At 35.5% G+C, this 22,251-nt stretch overlaps 2 protein-coding genes and 1 long non-coding RNA gene across 3 annotated transcripts; all 3 read left to right on the top strand.

The window, feature by feature from the left end:
* The first annotated feature begins 979 nt into the window (after window positions 1-979).
* Window positions 980-2,573, top strand: LOC104759787 (putative phosphopantothenoylcysteine decarboxylase). Its single transcript, XM_010482671.1, has 4 exons — window positions 980-984; window positions 1,092-1,313; window positions 1,525-1,810; window positions 2,223-2,573. The coding sequence occupies exons 1-4, from the start codon at window positions 980-982 to the stop codon at window positions 2,403-2,405; spliced, it is 696 nt and encodes a 231-aa protein (XP_010480973.1). The 3' UTR covers window positions 2,406-2,573.
* A 1,794-nt stretch (window positions 2,574-4,367) lies between these two features.
* LOC104759786 (ycf3-interacting protein 1, chloroplastic-like) lies at window positions 4,368-12,806 on the top strand. The gene is made up of 6 exons (XM_010482670.2): window positions 4,368-4,435; window positions 5,554-5,794; window positions 5,885-5,929; window positions 6,034-6,147; window positions 11,955-12,035; window positions 12,531-12,806. Exons 1-6 carry the CDS (start codon window positions 4,368-4,370, stop codon window positions 12,804-12,806), a joined length of 825 nt encoding a protein of 274 aa, XP_010480972.2.
* A 587-nt stretch (window positions 12,807-13,393) lies between these two features.
* Window positions 13,394-14,597, top strand: LOC104757966 (uncharacterized). Its single transcript, XR_762590.3, has 2 exons — window positions 13,394-13,932; window positions 14,049-14,597. It is a non-coding gene; the product is annotated as an uncharacterized LOC104757966 (long non-coding RNA).
* Window positions 14,598-22,251: the final 7,654 nt, after the last annotated feature.

Raw genomic sequence — 22,251 nt, 5'->3', positions numbered from 1 at the left:
GGATAGCATTAGACCAACTCTATTTGTATGCAAAAGTAGTCCAAAGTTGGTCTGCTGCAGTTTTGTATCTGCTTTATTTAGATCGCACCACTGCGTACTGCATTTAATGAATGGTAAATAAAAAACGGTCCAATCCGCAGACGAATTTGCCCGCCCAACCCGCTGCAACCATTCACACCTTTTATTGATTCGTTTATTATACCTACGCATTTCTAATCACCCATGATTCCGTTGGGTTTAACTTTTAAGGGTGTTTCAAAGTGGATTCTATGTTAATGATCTAATCTGATTGGCGATTCTTAGGGTAGTTTCCATCACAAATTTCTTCGATACGAATTTAATCCTGACATAGAGTTAAATAAGCTTTGCTCATGACATGCCAATTGGTTGAGTCATGGAGTTTAGTGAATCAATCGAACTTGATCATTTAAAACATACTTATCTACGTCGTTTCTGGCTATATCAATTGAGGAGTACTGCACAAGAACGTAGTTTCATGCCATTATCTGTCTATTTTATTACCCGGTTGAAACTTTTAATTTAGTTTTTATAAAAGAAATTTTTATTGATGACCATTTCAAATTAGATAATACAAAATCAAGTTTTTTATGCCACACACAAAATATCAACAAGTTCGATTTAAGGTAAAATAGTAAATTTTAAAGTTACTTTTGACTGAGAAGAGTTCACAAAATAAAACTGGTAAATACAGAATATATGTTGAAAAAGCTAACATGCAAAGATTGATCAATTTCAATATTGATGACACATTATAACATATGTAAAAAACCGTTTATTTGATTTTAAAAATTAAGTAGCAAATTAAATATTACGCCAAAAATAACTAAATAGCTAGATCATACTCAGAAACTTAAATTTATTACGATATTTTAATTGTACAAGTAGCAAAATATATAAACATAAAAATCTCAGTTTATAACCTTTAATATTGATGATGCATTCTATGGAAATCTTGGAAATGATGTACCGTTGTTTCTCAAAATTTAAAAACTATTATCCGGCCAAAATAATTGACTAAACAGAATTAAATAAGAGATAATCTCATAAATAGCACCAATTTAACTTTTTAGTCCAAAACTAACATACACTCGTAAATATTCCAAAACTAGCACAAAATTTATATACAGAAAATCAAATAGCTTCTCCTTCTTTTTCTCGAACACTCCATCTCCGTCGGAATTATCCACATCAGCTCGCTTCATCTCCGCCGGAATCACTTCTCCTTCTCTTCCTCCTTCTCCTACGCTTCACCTCGACACCGAATCGATCCGACGAGTCTCCTGCTTTGCAAGGTATCGTCTGTAACATTAAGCTTTATGAAATCTGTTTGATTGAATCTCTCCTTTCGTTTATGATTTCACAATATATGATCGTTTGATTGATTTCAAGTAAATTACCTGGCACTACGTTATAAAATCCATGTTCGAATTATAATCCTCTCTCTGAGTATACGTATCATTGACTGCATATAATAAACTTAATCCTCTCTTATGGATATTTCAGAGATGGAGAGGTAGAGACAGATAAATATGCAAGGGGTGATGTAACAAGGAAGACTCGTATCTTATTGGCTACAAATGGAAGTGTGGCTGCAATTAAGTTCATCAATTTATGCTATTGTTTCTGGGAATGGGATGAAGTCAAAGTTGTCGCTTCTCAATCATCTCTCAATTTTGTTGATAAACCTTCTCTTCCTCAGAACATGACTCTCTATACTAATGAACATGAATGGTCTAGCTGGAACAAGATTGGTGATCATTGCTTTTTGTCTACTAACACATTGTGCAAGGTAAAAAATATTATTCTCATTAAGACCTTCCTTGTTCAGTATTGGATAGTTTGGACTCTAGATTAGCTCTTTTGGCTGTTATTCAAGCTGCAGAATCATAAGCAACTTAGCTAAAGTGCTAGAGTTGAAGATATAGCTTTTACAAATTATAAAGATTGTTTGCTTCTAATGATCTGTACCTGCATTTACAGAGAGCTAATGATCAAACTGCAGTCCTCTTTAGATCATTTATATATCGCCGCTGTACTGTTTTTTTTTTTCAATCTTTGGTTAATATTCTTGTCATCAAGGAACATAATCATAGGAACTGTAGCGTGTGTAGCTGAAGAAGATCTAGATTTTAGTTTTTTGGCTCTATATTTTTCTGTTTCTTCATGATCTAAAAAAACTATTGTGCTTTCTCTTTTTACAGATTGTTGGTGGGTTATGTGATAATCTGTTGACATGTTTAGTAAGGGCGTGGGATTATAGCAAACCGTTGTTTGTTGCAAATGCAATGAACACTTTGATATGGAACAATCCCTTAACAGAACATCACCTTGTGTTGCTTGATGAACTTGGAATTACTCTCATTAGCCTGTATAGATTATCGTAGTGTTGCAACGGCCCATGGTGGTGTGTTTATTAGATTTACACCCGCAGACTTTCAAATGGTATGTAGGTTTGTAATATTTCACATCATTTATGTTACAAATGTTATGTTATGGATGGTGTATTTTGTGAAACTCGATGGTTATTAAAGCAAATGGTAGTTTCTTAAAAATTCATGTAGGTTCTTTGAAATTCAGGAAAGAACCTTGACAGCTCAGGATGACATTGAGAAAAAATGTTTCTTTAAGATTAAGAAATGAATTATTCAGGAAGGATTGAATAATGTTTACGAATGATATTTTAAAATTTAGGATGACTTTCATAATTAAAAAAAAAAAAAAAAACAGAGGTTAGCTCCTTGGCACTTGCCAGGAATCAAACTCAAAGCCTTTAAAAAGTGTAAAAGAGTGTAATCAATAAGCCTCTTTAAAAATTATTCAGAAAGGGTTGAATTATGTTTAGGAAGGATTATTTAAAATTCGTGATGGCTTTCATAAAAAAAAATAAAAGGTGAGCTCTTTGGCATTTGCTAGGATTTGAATTCAAAACCTTTACAAATTGTCTAAGAGAGTGTAACAAATAAACCAATTTGTTCATTCAGTGGTAAATGTAACAATAAACATTAATATAGGTTATCACCATGCTGATGTGAAGAAATTATTAAAGACGGAATGAATGATGTTTAGGAAGGATCTTTTAAAATTCATGATGGCTTTCATAAAAAAATAAAACTGTAAGATTTTTGGCATCTGCCATGATTTGAACATGAAGCGTTTACAAATAGTCTAAAATAGTGTAAAAGCTAATATGTTCATTCTTGGAAAAAATAATAATAAACATTAATATAGGTTAAACACCCGGTTAGATGCAAACAATATTATTCAGGAATGATTGAATGATGTTTAGGAAAGATCATTTAAAATTTATGATGACTTTCATAAAAAAATAAAAAGGTATGCATGACGAACATCTTGCACAGAAGATCGTTGAAGATTAAAAATAGAGAATATGAGTAACATGTAGGTTAAGAGGATTATAGAATTCTTCTGCATATTTATGCATTTGTTTTCTTACTGATTGATTTCTCATGTGGTATCTTCAGCAGCCCAGATTTTGGCAACACTTGAGAGGAACTTAGACGTGTTGGTTACTTGCAGATTCGATTATTAAAATCACCAGCATATACTATTGATAAGGCTAGGATAATTGAGAAACTTGTGTACCAGCTCTTGTCACACCACTATTAGTTAGTTCTCAATCCTTTAAACTGTTTTTATAAAAGTTGGTCATCAATTTCTCCATCATTAAATACATGAAAATTAGAATGCTTCAATATTCTCTCCAAAAGGAAAATCACAGTGGGACGATGTGAAAAAGAAATAGCTTAGAAAGGTAACAAAGAAAACCCTTTAAGAATAAAAGATAAATGTCTCAGGTTAAAATATGATTTGCAGATTTCGAGATATCATGTTGCGGAGCTTCGTGTGGAATAACGATGTTAACAGAAAATACACAATAAAGGAGATGATAGCGCATCACAAACTTTAACTTCCAAATCCAACGGGTGAGATTTACCCGTTGTCACAGAGTTTCTGAAAAGAGTCTACTTTAGCTCCCGCCGCACCAAGAAAAACCAGAGCGTGTTCACGGGACGATCCGCATCCAAAGCTTTCACCACCAAAGATGATCGAGTACTTGATCTTCATCTCACACGGCTGAACGAATCGCTCTTTTTAACAAGATGGTAGACCAACTAATTGATTCAAAATTAAGGCAAGTAGTAATCGGACTGGATATGATCGAGAGTTTGTTTGGAGACGCCGACAAAGTTCCTGTGTGCGATTGCCAATTGAACCACCATCGTTGGTGTCTTAGTAAGGAGCATCGTCGGGTCATTGATGGCTTTGGAACGACCATTGTTGTCGATCTCGATCTATAACTCGACAAATTAGAATTCATCGGAGCGATGGAGCCATCAGAGATTGGTGCCGTCATAGAGCTCACCGGAGACGAAGGAACACGACAACGAAGACTGTAGAGAAATTGCAATAGCTTCAATAATTTTGATTTTTTTTTAATATAATTATATATTTCAATATTTATAAATGCTATTTTTGGAACATTTGAGAATATGTGCTAAGTTTGGAAGAAAAATTTAAATTAATGTTAATCTAGGGTATTTCTCATTAAATAACTTACTAGTAAAATAAATAACACACTAAAGGTGTAAATTTTAATAAAGATAGATTTTTTTTTTGGTAGTGATGATGATATATTACTTGAACAAATACTAAAATATACTAACCTAAAATTTATAGATTCTCATTTCATTGCCTAAAACTCATAATTAATTATTCAGTCGTTTGACTACAAAGTTTTGATTTGATTTTGTTGATAAAATTAATATAAGAGTACTGGTGACATGAACTGTTGAACCAACATTTCACTTAATTCAAAAATATAAGAAAGCTGAACGATCATCTTTCTTGTTCTCATCCAAGACTGATCATATTTTTATTTTATCTCCTAACCTAAAGTTTTCAACATAGCCGTGGAAATTTTTACAAACTAGTTTCTGAGTTGACAATGGTTGACGCATATCCTTAAATAACCTCACGCGGTCGACTCAAATTTTAAGCTTTCATTAAAGTTTATATTCAATTATGCAAAGGATATGTCTTTAGTCATCACTGACTCAAAATCTAGTCATAAAAGACCTCTACGGTTATGAACTCGTAGAGTTTCAAACTTTTCTTTGGAGGTGATGAGTTTTTAGATGGTGTACGTCAGTAGAATATTTAACAATATGATGCATTGTCCGAATAATATATTAGCAAATATCACAAAAAGACTTGGTCGAGTTCAGTTTAGTTTCATTTCTCCAAGTTAGATGTTTAGATCTTTACGTTCCAACTTAAAAGAGATTACAATATATTAGGATAAATACATATGTATGTGATCAGGACTGGAATATTCTCTAAAATCGTTAATTAATTAAATGGTAATATATCCTAAGACCATGTGCATCGGCATCTATTTGGGCCGTCCTTCAGTAAAAAAAATTTAAAATTTAAATACAAATGAGACAATTATCAAAGATACGTTCCTTCAAAGGGGATGTATTTTTCTCCGTCCTTTGTTACACGTGGCAGCCTCTGCGTTGTTTGTGTTGTTTGGGTGAGGCGGAGTAGGAAGAATCGGAGATTCGGTAGTTTGATAGCGAAGCAGGAGAAAGGAGATGTTACGGAGATTCGTATTCCGGTTCCGTTAACGTTGGAGCAGGAAGAGAAGGAGAAACAAAACAGAGATGATGATGATGAATATGAAGATGTATACAAAGAAGGAGAAGAAGTCGATCCTGAAGATCTCAGATACGTTAACGAGATCAAACGGGTTTGTGATTCCCTTTGCAGATTTAGCTGAGTGAAATTGTAGATAGTTGAAATCAGAATTAATTGTTTGTGTGTGTGTGTGTGTGATTAGGTATTAGAGCTTCTCAGGAGGAATAGAGATATGATCTTCAGTGAGGTAAAGCTGCAAAGCTGCATTTTCATGGTTCTGTATTGGTTTTTTAGGATTGGTTTAGGATGAGATATTGAGTCAGGGCTTTGTATTTTTGTTGTAAACCATAGGTTAAGTTGACAATCATGATTGAGGATCCAAGGGAAGTGGAAAGAAGGAGGCTGCTTGGAATTGAAGATTCAGAGACCCCAAGTAGGGATGACTTGGCTGAAGCCTTGGAGCAGGTTACTTTTTTGATTTCTCAAAAATTCACCTTTTGATACTAATTTTTTTTTTGTATGAATGTTAAATTATATTCACCAAAAAAGACTGTTTTACAAATTAATGCATCATTGTAGCTGAATTTAGAAGGAGAAATCTTAAAAAAACTTAAGAAACAACTGATTAAAGAGGGTGAAGTTGGAACCAGAGCTGAAGACCATTCTCATAACCATGGACCGTCGACAAGGTGAGCAGCCTGTTGCGGATGCTTTTGTCGATGAACCGGAAGAGACTGGACGAAGGAGTGGGAGCCGTACCATGCCGCCTAGCGTTGCGTTCGCACCAAATACTGTGTACCGTAATCTGGAAAGCATAACGCAGAAGAAAATGGTGGAGCCGATGGATGGAGTCATCAAGAAGCAAAGAAGCCAAGTGATCCCAAACGACAGTGAACTTTGTCCCCAGCAGAGTAAGAGTCAGAGGAGACCAAACTTGAGAGGAGTAAGGATAGGAGAAGAATAGATGGTTGCGAGTTTCTTGCTGGCTGTTACAGAGGACGCATGCACCATTTGCAGTAGCCGTCCATCGGACCAACTTATCACCCGTCGAGAGTCGGTTGTGAAAAGCTAGCCAAGTAACAAAGCAATACTTCAGAGTAGAGTGAGTGAACCAAACCCCACTAGACCAAGCGCAAGGAGGGTGCTGTTGACGGATTAGATGCCAAGTATCAGAAGTTGCAAAGGTGGACTTGTGAGAGCCATTCCGGCATTGCCATAACGGCTGATCACGACCAAGGACCTGCAACAAAGGACGAAGGGAGTGGAGCTCATCTTCCAACTGATTCAAAAGATCCGTACGATGTCGTCGTCGACGATGCAGCGATAGAGCCTCTGCTACTGTACTCTGTTTCGAGATTCCCACATCAATGTAACCCCGAGCCCCAAACAAAGCAAAAAGTTGCCCGAGGGAGCTCCAGTTATCAAACCAAAAGGAAGTGTCAGACCCAGACGAGACCTTCATTTTGTAGAACGACATGGCTAGGCTGCGATGCTTTAATATTTTCTTCCACATCCAGGAACCGCTAACACTCGATGCACTGACAGACCAAAAGGAATCAGAACGGAGCAGGTTGTTACGAATCCAACGAACCCACAGGGAGGATCGAGCAGAGATAAGGCGCCAAGTAAGCTTAAGGATATAAACTATGTTCGTATCTTGCAGACGACGAAGCCCCAAACCTCCTTCAGCCACAGGCCTACATACATCCAACCAGGAAATCTTTGCTTTTTTCGAGTTAAGATCCGGCCCAGACCACAAGAAAGCCGAGAACAAACCGTCTATCTCCCTCAAACACTTCTTAGGCAAGCAAAAAGCAGAGAGCCAAAAGTTGGTAAGACTAGCAAGAACAGATTTGATGAGCAAGAGTCTACCTGCAAAGGAGACGAAACGACCTGTCCAGGAGGTAATTCGTTGACGGATACGTTCAAGGAGTGGCAAATAATCTGATCTCGTCATTGACCTAGTGAGGAGAGGAAGCCCCAAGTAACGAACAGGGAGAGATCCCACAGCAAACGGGAAATGTTGGAGGATAGCTCGTTGTTGCTCAGGCGTGAAACCAGCCATGAAGAGAGTTGACTTCTCCAAGCTGATTTTTAGGCCAGAGGCAGCAGCAAATTGTTCAAAGACGCTCAAAGTTGCAGCAACGGAGGTAGAGCGGCCATCCGTGAAGACAAGAATGTCATCCGCAAAACAGAGGTGAGTGAGATTGAGAGACTTGCAACGAGGGTGATAACCGATACGGCGATCAACTGCAGCTTTGTCAAGCATAAGAGATAAAACATTCATACAAATGACAAAGAGGTAAGGAGATAGCGAACATCCTTGACGTAAACCTCGTGTACTCTGAAAATAGCCAGCTAGCTCCCCATTTACTTGAACTGAGAAAGAAGCCGAGCCAATACAGAGTTCAATCCAACGTATAAAAGCACTAGGTAGATTGATAGCCTTTAGGACATTGAGCAAGAAAGACCACTGGACTGAATCAAAAGCATTTGAGATGTCTATCTTCATCATACAACGTGAAGAAATAGACTCCTTGTGATAATCCTTCACCAGCTCAGACGCAAGCAACAAATTCTCCATCATAAGGCGATCTTTGATAAAAGCAGATTGGTTTGGAGCGATGAACTCTGGCAGGATAGCCTTTAACCGATTGGCAATGATCTTTGAAACAACCTTATATAGCACATTGCAGCAGGAGATAGGACGGTAATCTTTCAGTTCCTTAGAATCTGCCTTCTTAGGGATAAGAGCTAGGATTGTCGAGTTAACCCCTTTAGGAAGAAACTCCTTCAAGAAAAAGGATTGAACAGCAACAATGAAATCAGGCCCCAAAATTGACCAAGTTTTCTTAAAGAAATCAACCGTATAACCGTCAGGCCCCGGTGCCTTGCAACCTGCCATCTTAAAAAGAGTGGAACGAATTTCCTCTGCAGAGACCAACTTGAGTAGGTTGGCTTGGTCCGACTCAGAACAACGAAAAGAAATCAGCTGCTCCAGTTGATCAACACCAGAACCAACAAAGTCTGACGGAGTGTGTGTTAGAAAATCCTGAAAGAAACGCACAGCTTCCTCTTTAATCGCCGGTTGAGTGGTAAGAACAGTCCCATCAGGGGTAGATATCTCCCTAATGGCGTTAAGAGCCTGACGTGAACGAACTGCAGAGTGAAAATACTTGTTGTTTTTATCCCCAACTAACATCCAATGCAACTTAGCACGTTGATGCAAAAAATTCTCTTCCAGATCAGAAACATGATCCCAACGTTGAAAAGCTTCGGCCTCAGCTACAATCGCAGCCGGAGTAGGATGAGAGAGCGTGGAGGTTTGCCGGTCACAGAGATCGCGGTGAGCCTCTTCCACCTGGTCAGAGAGCTTACTGAGTTTCTGCTTACTTAGCGAACGAAGGAGAGGCTTGAGAGCCTTAAGCTTCTTAGAAAATCGAAACATAGCGGATGTTGAATGAAAAAGACGCTCAGTGCTATTCCAAAAGGATTCGACAGTCGAAAGAAACTCAGGGAAGGACATAAGGACATTAGAGAACTTAAAGGGCTTCCTTGGTGTAGAGACGTGTGTTCCCACAGTAAACCGGCAACGGAGGTGATCAGAAACCCCTCCCGAATCAAACACACCATAAGTGTCAGCAAACCGACGACTCCAAGCCTCACTTACCAATACACGATCCAATTTTTTGCAGACAGACCCCGCATCTCTCTTATTTCCCCAAGTAAATAGAGGACCATGGCAGTTCATATCTGAAAAAGCACAATGTCGAACCAATTCCTGAAAGTCCCTCATACCACTCGTAACAGAGGGAGAATCTTCATAATTTGAATGCTCGTCATAAGAGAGAGTCTCGTTAAAATCACCCACAACTAACCACGGTTTGTTTAAGAAAAGGGGGGAATCATAGTGGGACTTGAGAGTAGACCACAACTCCTTCCTTTCATCAGCAAAGTTCGACGCGTACACAAAAGAAACAAAAAACTCGTGACTTGCCCCCGGCATAAGAACAGAACACGTGATAACCTGAGCAGTCTTAAAAACCGGTGTAACACGCACTTCATCGCTCCAAACAACCCAAATCCTACCAAGACGATTAAATTCATAGTTTGTGATAGACGACCACCCTCGAAATACCAAAGAGATAATTCGAGGAGCATTGTTTTCCTGGACACGCGTTTCAAGTAAACATCCAAACTGTAAGGATTCAGCATGCACCCAATCACGAACAACAGAATGTTTTTTTGATTTGTTGAAACCACGCATGTTCCAGAAAAAACCTGTCATTAATGACGTTTCCTGGAGTTCTTCTTGCTCGATATGCCAAGGGGACCACCCTTAGGCTGCTGAGAAGAAGACTCCGAAGAAGACTTGGCAGAGAGTTTAGTCTGACGCGGCAAAGAAGCTCGAGGAGGGACGACGACAGCATCACGAGGATCCTGAACATTCTCTCCAGGAAGAGTCGAAGCTGTAGTGGGATCCGCGACCACAACAGACTCAGTATTGTCAGCAGAGGGTTCCCCTGCATCACCCAGAACAGAGAAGCGGGAAGAGGCCAACATAGTGGCTGGATTAGCAGCCTGCAGTTTCTCAGAGCTCTTACAACCCTTACCGGGAGAAACAACAGACCAACCTGCACGATCCTCATCCACCGGAGGAGAGGTAACCCCTACTACTGGGGAACGAGCTGAGGGAGGGACAGCAGAAGTAGCACTAGCCGAAGATTGTTGAGCTGGAACTAAGGGAGGAGGAGAAACGGACTGCGGAACCACAGCGGGAGGTACAATCTCGCCTTCCTCAACTTCAGGAACAGGGGACTTTGTCGGAGATTGAGGAACTGACGCACAACCCTCACTAGTATGGCCCCACTTTTGATAACAAGAACACCTAGGGGGGAGCCACTGGTAATGAAACTCAATAGTAACATCCTCATCTTTATTCAATTTGAACTGAAACGTGCTAGGCAAAGATTGTGTCAGATTGACCTCCACAAAAACCTTAGCGACATCAAACTTACTACAAAGTTCAGTGTCCGGGTGAAGCCTAATAGGATTGCCAATGGGACTAGATAAAAACCCCAGACCCTCCCAAGAGAACATAGAATGAGGCACGTTATTGAGAGTCACCCACAAGGGCATGGAAGTGATCACCCGCTGAGCATCCTCCGGCAAAGGAGACCACTTGTACAACATCATAGGGACCCCCGCAATGTTCCACATACCCCGCCTTAGCACTCGAAGACGTGTGGACTCATCTCGAATTCGAAATCGAACAGAGGTTGCAGAGTTTTCGTAGACATCTACTCGAACATCCTTGTTACCAAGGGGCCAGATCTTGTTCACAATGACATGAACCTTCGCAACGTGTGGAGCCGTAGAGGCGAATCTACCAACCAGAAAATCGTCCCACAGAGGCACAGAGTCCTGAAGCACCGCATCAGGAACCTCGATCGTTGGAACACCGTCTACCAAACTGATATCGAAATCGTGCTTCTTAAGTAATGGACGCTTATCCACTACAGCAGCATAGGATTGTTGTTTACTTTGAGGAGAGGGAACATCCTCCAAAGAAGAAACAGAAACATCCGGCTCCGTCATGGAGGCACACCGGTGGCAGCCGTCACACGAAACCTAGCGTGAGAAAGGAGCACAACAACCCTAAAATCGCCCTAGAATCGCACTTTCCTAAAATAACAATCGCCTTTACCCCTGTACAATCATCGATCACGGCGATACTATTGCCTCGTCAATCTTGAATCTGCCTTTGCCTTACCATTAGTGAAATAGAATCGGTCCTCATACATGTCCTTAAGATAATTGTAAGACAAGGGAATACATATATGGTACAGTTCTAGGAGTGTTCATAGAATGCTATTGTGAATCAGTTGGTTTGGTCTGTGTGTAGTGTGGTTGTTTTGTTGTTGTTCTTCTTGTTGTACATCAAGGCTAATGTATAGCTAATTACAGCAGTTACTTGCAAGTTCTGCTCAACCAACATTACTTGAGTTGCATTCATGCTTAATCTGTTACATTTATGGTTTTAGTGGAACATTGTGCTGGCTTTATAAGATCTGAGCTTCGATAGAAAACTTTTCCGAGGTGATAGAATTCCCATCATGATGTCAAGGTGTTACTTCACAACACCAAGTTACGCCGTTTGTTTTGTGTAATCACAAGGGTTGATCTTGATCAAGTGGCAATTTGGTGTTGGAAGTAGTTTCTTTTTACATTAGTATGAAGATCTCTAAAAATGTATTACTGTCTTCTCACAGGTAAATGATGGGAAAGTCCCTAAAGATCGTGCCACTCTCCGGATGCTACATGAGGAAATGATGCGTTGGCCAAATTTAGAGGTACCTTTTATTTGTACTCCCACCATTTTTTTCGCTATAGGTGAGATTGGTAGAGAAAATCTAGTACCTTTTCGCCTTAGGCAATTCAAGTCCATGATGAAACCAATCCTATATAAGCCTGTAAACTTTCACATGTCCCAAATTTCGTGATGCATCCATTGAAATCAATACACATTTATTTATCAATATGTCTTCCTCAAGAAAATCAGAATTATAATACATGCAGTTGAACTAGGCATGAAAGGTTCTTTTAAGAAACATAGAAAGCCAAATGAATTGGATAATCTTATCTCAAGTGGCAATTTTCTGTTGGTGCAACCGTGCAAGCCCTTTTGTATCTTCGTTTCATTTTATTGTGGTGAATCCTATATAGGTGTGTAAATATGATGGAAGAGATCCCTTTTTGTTTGTGTAACTCGGTGGCTGCTAATATACATTTAGTTAATTAGCTTAGCAGAACTCTGTTTTAAGGCTTTATCTTCTCTATCGTAAAAGGTTGAGGTGTCAAAGAAGCAGCGAGGAAAATCAATGTATGCTAAATCCACAGACACCGGGATAGATCCAAAAGAAGCAGCCAAGAGACTCAACATAGAACGGGATTCAGCTGCTGCAATTGAAGAAGCTGATGTCAATGAGGAACAAGGAGTAGTAACCAAAGTCGCAGTTTGTTCCCAAATCTCTCTCAAACGCTTTCACAGACTACTGATTATTTTTTCCAAGGGACCAAATGTGAGGAACACCAATGCTCATATCAAATTTATGAAACTCTGAAAATAAGATTAATATATTTGAGGGACCAAAATTTGTCCTACACCAATGCCAATGCTTTAAATCAATAGATTTGTTTGTCAATAAAGTAATTGAGTCATTTGGCTTTGGGGCATTTATTCATCTTTTGGTAGTCACGGTTCATGTCCTACCTTTTGCTTTTACGGCTTCTTCACTCTCTACGTCCACGACTTTGCCCCGAAAGAAACCATTTCGTTGGATCCACTTTGTACATTTGAATTGATTATTATATCAGTGGTACGGTGTTACTGTGTTAGGTTGGGTAGTATTTTTTTTTCTTTTCTTTTTAAAATAGAGGTATATAGTCATAGATACAAGTAATATTTCTACATACACTGACTTGGTGTTAGGTGCAAATTTTCTTCTTTTCGTACTGCTATTTATAAAATAAAAAAAATTCATATACTTGAATAATGATCACATAAATAATAAAACAAGTTTTTGTTTTCAACATTGGCTGCATGCTTTATATAATAAGATAACGATAATCAATCCTCCAAACGAAATTAATTCTTTACAATTTTGTAAATTGATCTATAAATACTTCTTCTCCGAGTTCAAGAAAGAACACACCAACCCTAAATCATCTCCATCCTTCTTATACAAAGCTTCCATTTTTCCCACACAATCTCAGATTTCTTTCCTCACTATCTCGGTTATGGTTCAAAACTCCATCTCCGACACCAACATTGTCTTTCGACATTAAATCCGGTAAGCATCGGGTCTGATTCATCGGGCCTAACCGTAGCTGCAAGCTTGAAACGTGAAGAGGTGTCGTTAATAATCCTCGAGAGAGCTTACTACATTTCTTTTCTATAGCAAAACATAGCCTACGATCGCCTAAACAAAACTCCATCTCCCTAAACATTTTTGCCAATTTCCCAATCTCCCTTTTCCCGGGGAACTTCCCCGAGTACCCTATCAAGTAGCAGGTTATTCAATACCTTTAGTCCTACACAACCAACTACGATACCAACCTTAAGTTCCACGAGACGCTCCAGCCACCGACATACGATGAGAATGCAGGTGGCTTGTGGTGGCTTCGGGAGAGAAAGCTTACCTCTCAATCTCTACACTCACACAGGGAAACCATCAATGGTTTAGCTCTGTAAGTACCAAAAAATTGGAGTCTTTATAGCCAAATAACGAAGCATCCTCTGTTTTTGTTACTCTGTTTTAAAAAACAGAGCATCTCATACTATGTTTTTTTCCCTTTTATTTTAGAAACAAAGCACTTCCTTGGTAAACAACACATGAACCTGGTGATACGTCTTTTCGTATTTCGGTGAGTGGACTGTTCCGTTGAGCTTGGGGTTGATATCGAAGATGGTTGCGTAGGACTCAAGGTATTGAATAAACTGAAACTTGATAGGATACTTGGGGAAATTCTTAGGGAGGGGAAAGTTGGGTAATTGGCAATGTTTAGGGAGATGGAGTTTGAGGCTATCGTAGGTTCTGTTTTGCCATAGAGAAGCAATGCAGTTAGCTCGCTGGAGGATTATGAATGGGTACTCCTTCGCGTTTTACCATGCAGACACGGCTGGGCCCGATGGGCCAGCTCCGAGATTGTGGTGATCTATCCTCTGTAACTTTTGTTTTTTTGTCAACATGTTTGATAAAATGTTTGCATGAACAAAAAAATGAAGGAAAAAGTCAAAATTGACATTACCTGGGGTAAGTTTCTATCTACAAGTGTTTTTAAAAATTGTGACATTCATAAATGTTTACATGACAATTGTCCATTCAATATATGAGTTACATTTTTTTATGACTTTCATAAATGTTTACAATAACAATTCTAGAAAATGATTATGCAACTAATTAACACAAAGAAAATAAAATCACGTGATCTAACAAATATTCTCTATATATTAATAGAGAAACATTTTGTTGAAAATGCTGATGTGTCGTCGTCAGAACGATTTAGAGATTTAATCCCTTAGACTACTTACAATGGACAAATTTTAAGCTGTTGAATAATTTATTCAACAGTTGAACCTTTACAATGGTGAGTTGAAAAAATGAGAAATGCTGAGGTGTAGACAACGGTGTTGAAACCATTCAACACAGTTGAATCGGAAAAGTGGGGCTTGGGCTTGCCACGTGGCACGTTTTAATTGGTATACTTTTAGCTTTTTTTTTTTTCTGAACGAAAAGTTTTTTTTTTTTTTTTTTGAATTGTAGGATAATATTTGGATAAGTAAATGTATTGTGTTTCTATTGGATGGTGAGATTTCAGATATTCTCGACCGAAGTGCTACCTGTATTTGCAAATCATGTGCATGCTAGATCTGAGTTGCGTGATTCAAGTGTACATCACGAATTACAAGCAGATCTAGTAAAACACATATGGACACAATTTGGAATGTTCCGTGGTGAGTGAGATTTTTAAGTTTGTGAGTTGAGATTATTGTACTAATTAAGTTATGAGTGTTTCTTTACTTGTGTTGTATGTTTATTGTATTGCATTTTAATTTTCTCATCATTGTATTATATGTGTTTTTATAATGGCTATTTTTATTTCTTGTTTTTATTATTTGCAAACAATTTATATTTTATTTGAGAAAAACAAAATCTCAATTTATTATATAAATTTATTTAATTTTTACTTATTTTAATTTTATTAGATATTAAATATGATTAATAATATGTGATCACAAAAAATAAACACAAATAAAAAGTGAATAAAATTAGTGGGATAAGGTGTTGTAAACAAAACTATTGTAGAAGGTAAAAATGAAATATGTGTTGAATTATGATGTGGAAGAGAGAGAAGATGATGTGGAGTGTTAAAAAAGAAAAAGTGGGTGTTGTAATATCAAAACCATTATACATAGTCTTATAGACTAGTTACAATAGTGATATTTTCAACAGTTAGACTAGTTACAATGGTGATATTTTCAACAGTTGTAAAACTTTTTCAACAGTTGAAAGTCTATAATGGAGAGTGTTGAATCTCATGTGGTAAAATTGGTGTTGAAAAATGTTGAAGTTTTTCAACAGCGTGAATTTAATTGAGTAGGGTCAAGTTGTGATAGGTGTTGTGTTCTCATTGGTTGTGAGACTTTTGCTATTTTTTTCTACCCGAATTGTTTAACATCAATTTTTATCAAAAAATTGTATATATATATTTATTTATTTTTATACCAAAATTTATCATTTTTCTTACTGTACATTTAGGGACTATTTTCAATTAATTTGGATACAGAAAAAATTTCATCCTTTTTATGATACTTATTTAGTTAGTTTCATTTAGTATAACTATGATTAATAATATTTAATTACAGAAAATAAACATAAATATGGTGGAACATATGTATAAAAAATAGTGGGGTAAAGTGTTGTAGTATTTTAAAACAAAACTATTATAGAAGGTAAAAATAATAGTAGAAGTGTTGAATTATAATATGGAAGAGAGAGAAAATGATGTGGAATGTCAAAAATGAAAAAGTGGGTGTTGTAACGGAAAAATGAGCTATTTCTCCCTGAAAACTATCATATCTAGCTAGATAGAGCCTGAACTTTAACCCCGATCTAGATATCCTCGAAAAGAAAGTTTGATTTCTATTTCTCCCTAAAAAAGTAGTTCTACACTTATATCTTTCCAAACCAAAATTGCATTGGTTTAGATTGTGAACCCGAGATCAAACCACATACACTCAAAATTAGACCAATTAAAACCGGACCCAACATTCTTTTAACTATAAAATCGAATGGATCTTATTCTCAGACAATTTGGAGTTTCGGAGATTTGATTTCCCTATGCTGAATTTTTTTCCCCAGGAATTTAAAATTTTCAGATCTCATGGTTGAATCCCATCGGAGTATTATCTTCTCCGCCGTCTCTAATTCAAAATCAGATATGGATTGGTGTTTGCCTTCACTGATCGATTCTCTCTTTTATTCTATTTTTCTTCGTCCTTTTAAATGAGATTTATTTGGTGGTGAAGATTATAGCGAGAAAACTAATGTTTGATTTCCAATTTTTTTTTTTATGAAGAATTTAAAAAATCAGACAAAAAAACCTTTTAAAAACCCATTTATTGGAAAATTGGAAATATAAAAAGTCATCCTGGAGATCGTTTTCTCTCGTCTTTGTGCGAGTTTCTTTTAGCCGATTTGGCTTTTGTTTTTTGTTAATTTGTTTGTTTTGTTTCTCCTTTTGCAGTGAGTAAATCTCTTCCGATTAAGAGGAGACAAACGCCAAGTGTTTGATTCCTTTCATGGAAGGAATAAATCCTTCATACCTCCTACTGGTGGCCGTTATTGGCTTTGAATGAAGGTTTCATTTCAGATCGCGAATTGTGATGATGGGATCTCATCACTCGGTTCCCACTTGGCTCCTTTTTTATCATCTTCACCAATCTTCCCACCTTTCCAACTGAGTCAACTAGGTCCCCGTCCATGAGCACGATCGAAATATCAAAAATCAAATAGTGTGTGAAAAAAATAGTGAAGACGATGTCCACAAACAAAAAAAAAGGCGATATAATATATAAAAAAATATAGTCGGTCAAATAGAGGTTTGGTTTGGTCTAATTGGGTTTAGGTTCTTTATTCGACGGTTAAGTAAAGAGTAAACAAGTAGAACCCAGGACTGGGTGTAATTCGATCTCAAACTTTAAAATCAGGGAGATATAAGTGTAGAACTATTTTTTTACGGAAAAATAGAAATCGAACTTTTTTTCGAGGATATCTAGATCAGAGTTAAAGTTCGGGCTCTATCTAGCTAGATATGATAGTTTTTAGAGGGAAATAGCTCGTTCCCGTATTGTAACTATTTGTAACATCCGTGAACCGGAATATGCGTTTTTGGTTGGGGTGTCGATCGATACCCTTGTAGCATCGATCGACACCACTAATTCCGGGTTCGTCGGGTTGTTTTAATCGTCGATTTGGTTCGGTTTGGTTTAAGGAAACCATTGAACCGGGTCTTAAAAAGAAGAAACAACCTAGGTCGTGTTTCAGAGGTTATTGTGTCGCCGTTTGTGAGTTTTTGAGGAAAAAGAGAGAAAACCTTGTTCTTGAGCTTTTGAGAGAGAGTGGTGAGATTCCTTGCTGTTTCTTGAGAGATCCAAGGTTGGGAAGGTGCTAGAAGCTTGCTAGGAGTGAGAGATTCGTTTTTATTGGTCAGAATCGTTCTACAGAGAGGTGAGTGCATGACCATGGCTTATCTAAGCTAAGATCTCTAGATTTTATGTGATTTGGTGCTTATGTGGTTGTTTCTTTGAGTTCCCTATGGTATTTCGTCGCTGTTTTGGCTGGGTTTGGCTTCTGGGAGTGCAAGGAGCGGATTGGAGAAGATTGGAGGCGAGATTCGGAGTTTTTGATCGAAGGAAATCGCTGCTCGGCAACGGTGTCGGTCGACACCAACGCGAGGACGGCTTGAGACTTTGGCGAGTGTCGATCGATGCCATGTGGAGGTGTCGGTCGACACAAACTAGGGTTTTCGGGAGTGTCGGGCAGGGTGTCGGTCGACACCAGATTGTCAGTGTCGATCGACACCTTCTGGTGTCGGTCGACACCCTTCTTTCAGCTACGACGGATTGTTGTATGCTTTGTATACTGCCTGGTTTGTTTATTTGATTGCTGATTGTGGCTTGTAGAGATCTTATTGCTAGTGTGTATAGCCCCGTAGATGGGAGGATTGCCTCACTAAGTATTTGTGATAATACTTACGCATCTCAATTGTTGTTTGTGGTGTGCAGGTAAAGGCAAAGTGTGATCGTGGAATCAAAGGCAATGAAGAGGAAGATGTTCTAGGGACTCGATTGATTGTTTACCTGGCATTGTTAGGTTGCTAGAGTTGAGTCTTAGAGCATTGTTAGGATTGCTGGTTATTTTATTTATACTGTTTGGAATCAATACTGGATATTATTTTTCTTGGTTATTGGTTATTAGTTTATTGGATATTTATTGGTATGTTGTTCCGCTGTTGGTTGTGAATGTGGTTATGTGGCTAGTGGGTATGTGACCACTAGTTGTGGTTATTTATTATATTATATTTATTATTTATTATTAAAAAAAAAGTCGGTCGTTATACTATTTAACCATTGTTGATAGTCTTATACGGTATATTAAAAGATAAGCATTCTCACACAAAAAGTGTTGATGTGTCGCACTTACAAAGCTCCAGATACTATTTCTTTTATTTGTCATCAGTTTCTAATAATATAATATTTACATTTACATACTATTTATTTTTTTCCAAAATGTAATTAACACCCAAAATTAAATTTTTATATTTTTTTTCTAACTTAATTGTATTTTTAATTACATTTTCGTAAAATCTTTAAAATGAATTTTAAGAACTCTTTGTTCATATGATATGATAATATAAGATTGATATTATAATAATTCTCACGGGATAAATCCCTTATATATTAAAAAAAACATTATTATACAAAATGCTGATGTGTTGCACTCATAGAGCTCCAGACAATATTTCCTTTATTTGTCATCAGTTTCTAATAATATAATATTAACATTTACATACCACTGTATTTTTCCAAAAATATAATTAACACCTAAAATTAAATATTTAATAATTATTTTATACCGCACATAGTGCGGGTTGTTTCCTAGTTGCAATTAAGCGTCTCAAGATAAACATATTTACAAAAATAAGTTTTTTGATTTATTAAATGTGCTATTAAAATATATAAATAAATCTTTTTTTTATTATTATTTACATAAACGTGTCATTAAAAAATATAAGGTAATGTTTCTTTCTATTAGTTTTTTGAAATGAAAGACTTCATCAACTATTAAAAAACGAAAATATAGTTAACAATTTAATTATCATTTTCATAACATATTTAATTATTTAAAGTAAATTACATTTCAAAAACTATTAAAAAACTAATTCATCTATTTAACTTTTTGAAATACAAAACTTATTCTCTGATTTCAAAAAAATTTGATGACTATTCAAGTATTCCCTCTGTTTCACAATAAGTGTCATTTTGACACATTTCACACAAATTAAAAAAATATTAAAATATACATATATGCCCTTATTTAATAAATGTTTAATGGGTTAATTTAGTCATAGATTAAGGGTAACACTAGAAAATCTAATGAAAAAGATGCATTGAAAATATAAATAGTGCATTGAAAATGTAAAATGACACTCTTTGTAAAACAAAAATAAGTCTTTCTAAAATGACACTCTTTATGAAAAAGAGAGTACATATTAAAAATTAATTATTACGATAATCTAAAAAATAAATAACATTATTACAATTATCACAATAATTAACATTATTTTCCATATTTCACGGGTGAAATAGATTTTTACACAAAATAATTAAATATAAATTTGAATAAAAAAAAATTTATGTGTAAAATTATTATTATGACACCTTAAATTCTAAATAATAATTTTACTTGTAATAATTTTATTTGAGTCGATTTATTCCGCATATAGTGCGGGTTGTTACTAGTATGTTATGACTATAATACCTTTTTCGTTATGAGTTTTTAATTACCAAATTCAACATCACTAAGATTTCACCCGCGGTACACCGCATGACTAAATTATAAATTATTGTATTTTAAATAATAATTTTTAATTTATTTAGTTTTAAAATTCTCAGTTAATTAACTTTGTCTAATTAATTTAGAATTTTTTTTAGAATTTTTTCTTCTTCTTACGTTTTATAAAGTTTATAACCTAATTACATTAAATTTGTCATTAGATAGAATATAAAATTTTAGATTTGTTTTGTTCTCTAGAATTAAACAGAGGTATATTGCCTATATAGTATGTTAGAGTATATTTTTATGTGTATTTAATTTTATTTTTTTTGGAATATTAAGAATGTGTTGTAGTATGTGTAATATTTTATAGTTCATATACTAAATAATTTATAAGTTAATTTTCAAAACTATGATTACAAATTTATAGTATATATAGGATAAAATAGTTTTAGTGTTGGTTCTATAGTCCAAACCCGCCATGCTAGGCAGGTTAGACAACATGTTCAAAAAAATTTAATCTGCAAAAACTGATCATACGAAACCCGTGAAAGTATAAAAATAAAAATAAATTTGTGAGCAAGCAATATCTTTCATATTTTATTGTTATTCTTTGAATAAGATATCAAATTGAATGGTAAATATGTTTGTTACCTTTTAAAATTATACAGTTAGTTTTTTTGAATGATTGTTTAAATTCAGAATTTATGCAGAACAATTACACCGAAATTAATGGCATTTGCTCCTATAACAATTAACCGAATTTATGTAAAACACTTAGTTTCTACAAACAATCTGAATTGTATGGAAAGTTTATTACCTATAAATAATTCTCTTCTCAAAATCACATTTTTTCTTTAATTAATATAATTTTTTTTTGTTGAGTAGGACCATCTGGCTAAAGACTACCAATCAGGCATAAAAAACCACTTGGTTATCGTGAGGTTATCATAATTATAGAGAAAAAACATGAAATCAGTATTATAGGAAGATATGGTATTAAAACAAAATTACAGGAAATAATTTTATAGAGTTTTTTTAAAAATAATTAGATTCTCTAAAATAATTATATTCATAATCACATTATCATTTTGTTTTAATTTTGGGATTTATCTATCACATTAACTATCTTTTGTTATAATTGTCTAGTTTGGAAACTACGAAATTATAACCATAAAAGATTTTTTAAGTGTAATTATCGATTTTTTTAATTAGACATGTTTCTTATTGTCAAACAAAATAAAATGTATTTTTAATATAGATAAATAATTATAGTTATTATCAAAAAATGTAAAATAATTGAATATAATTTGAATGTTAAGAAAAAACAAAAAAAAAAGTATAAAAGACGAAAACTAAGACTTCTCTATTTTTGTTTTGATTCATCTTGTCATGTTGTTGATAAAATAATATTAATTAAATTAATAACCACCGGATAATTACATATCAAATTTGATTAAATTATATTAATTATAAACTTAATACTTAGGGTGCAAATGGATGACTTAAATTAATAGGTTGAATAGGTTGAATGATTATTCATCTAGTTTTTTACCATTTGAGTGCATAAGTTGGAAAACTTATTCAACCAAAAAAGCTGGAGAAATGAACAAATTATAAAGGAAATTTGTTCAACTCTTTCATCTCATATTTAGTGGATGAATGAGTTGAATGTTATTCAGCCAATTTGATTCAATCATATTTTTTCAACTCGTACATCCCTAATGCAAACATTCCACCCTTAATGTTAAAGGGAGTAGTTCCGATTGTTTTGGAAATTTATTTAGGATGAGAAATCTTGTTTTCAGAAATAGAAACTTAATATTAATTAATTATATGAAAAACAAATTAATAATTAATGCCAATTGTATGATTGTAAATATGTATGAACTTCAAGATTTATTTTATAAATGTCTCAAAAATGTATATATGGATGTAAATATGGCCT

Source organism: Camelina sativa, chromosome 17, assembly GCF_030686135.1.
Source record: "Camelina sativa cultivar CO46 ecotype springtype chromosome 17, ASM3068613v1".
Taxonomy (NCBI): Eukaryota; Viridiplantae; Streptophyta; class Magnoliopsida; order Brassicales; family Brassicaceae; genus Camelina; species Camelina sativa.
The sequence above is the reverse complement of the archived record's forward strand: the minus strand, read 5'-3'. Positions and strand labels throughout refer to the sequence as shown.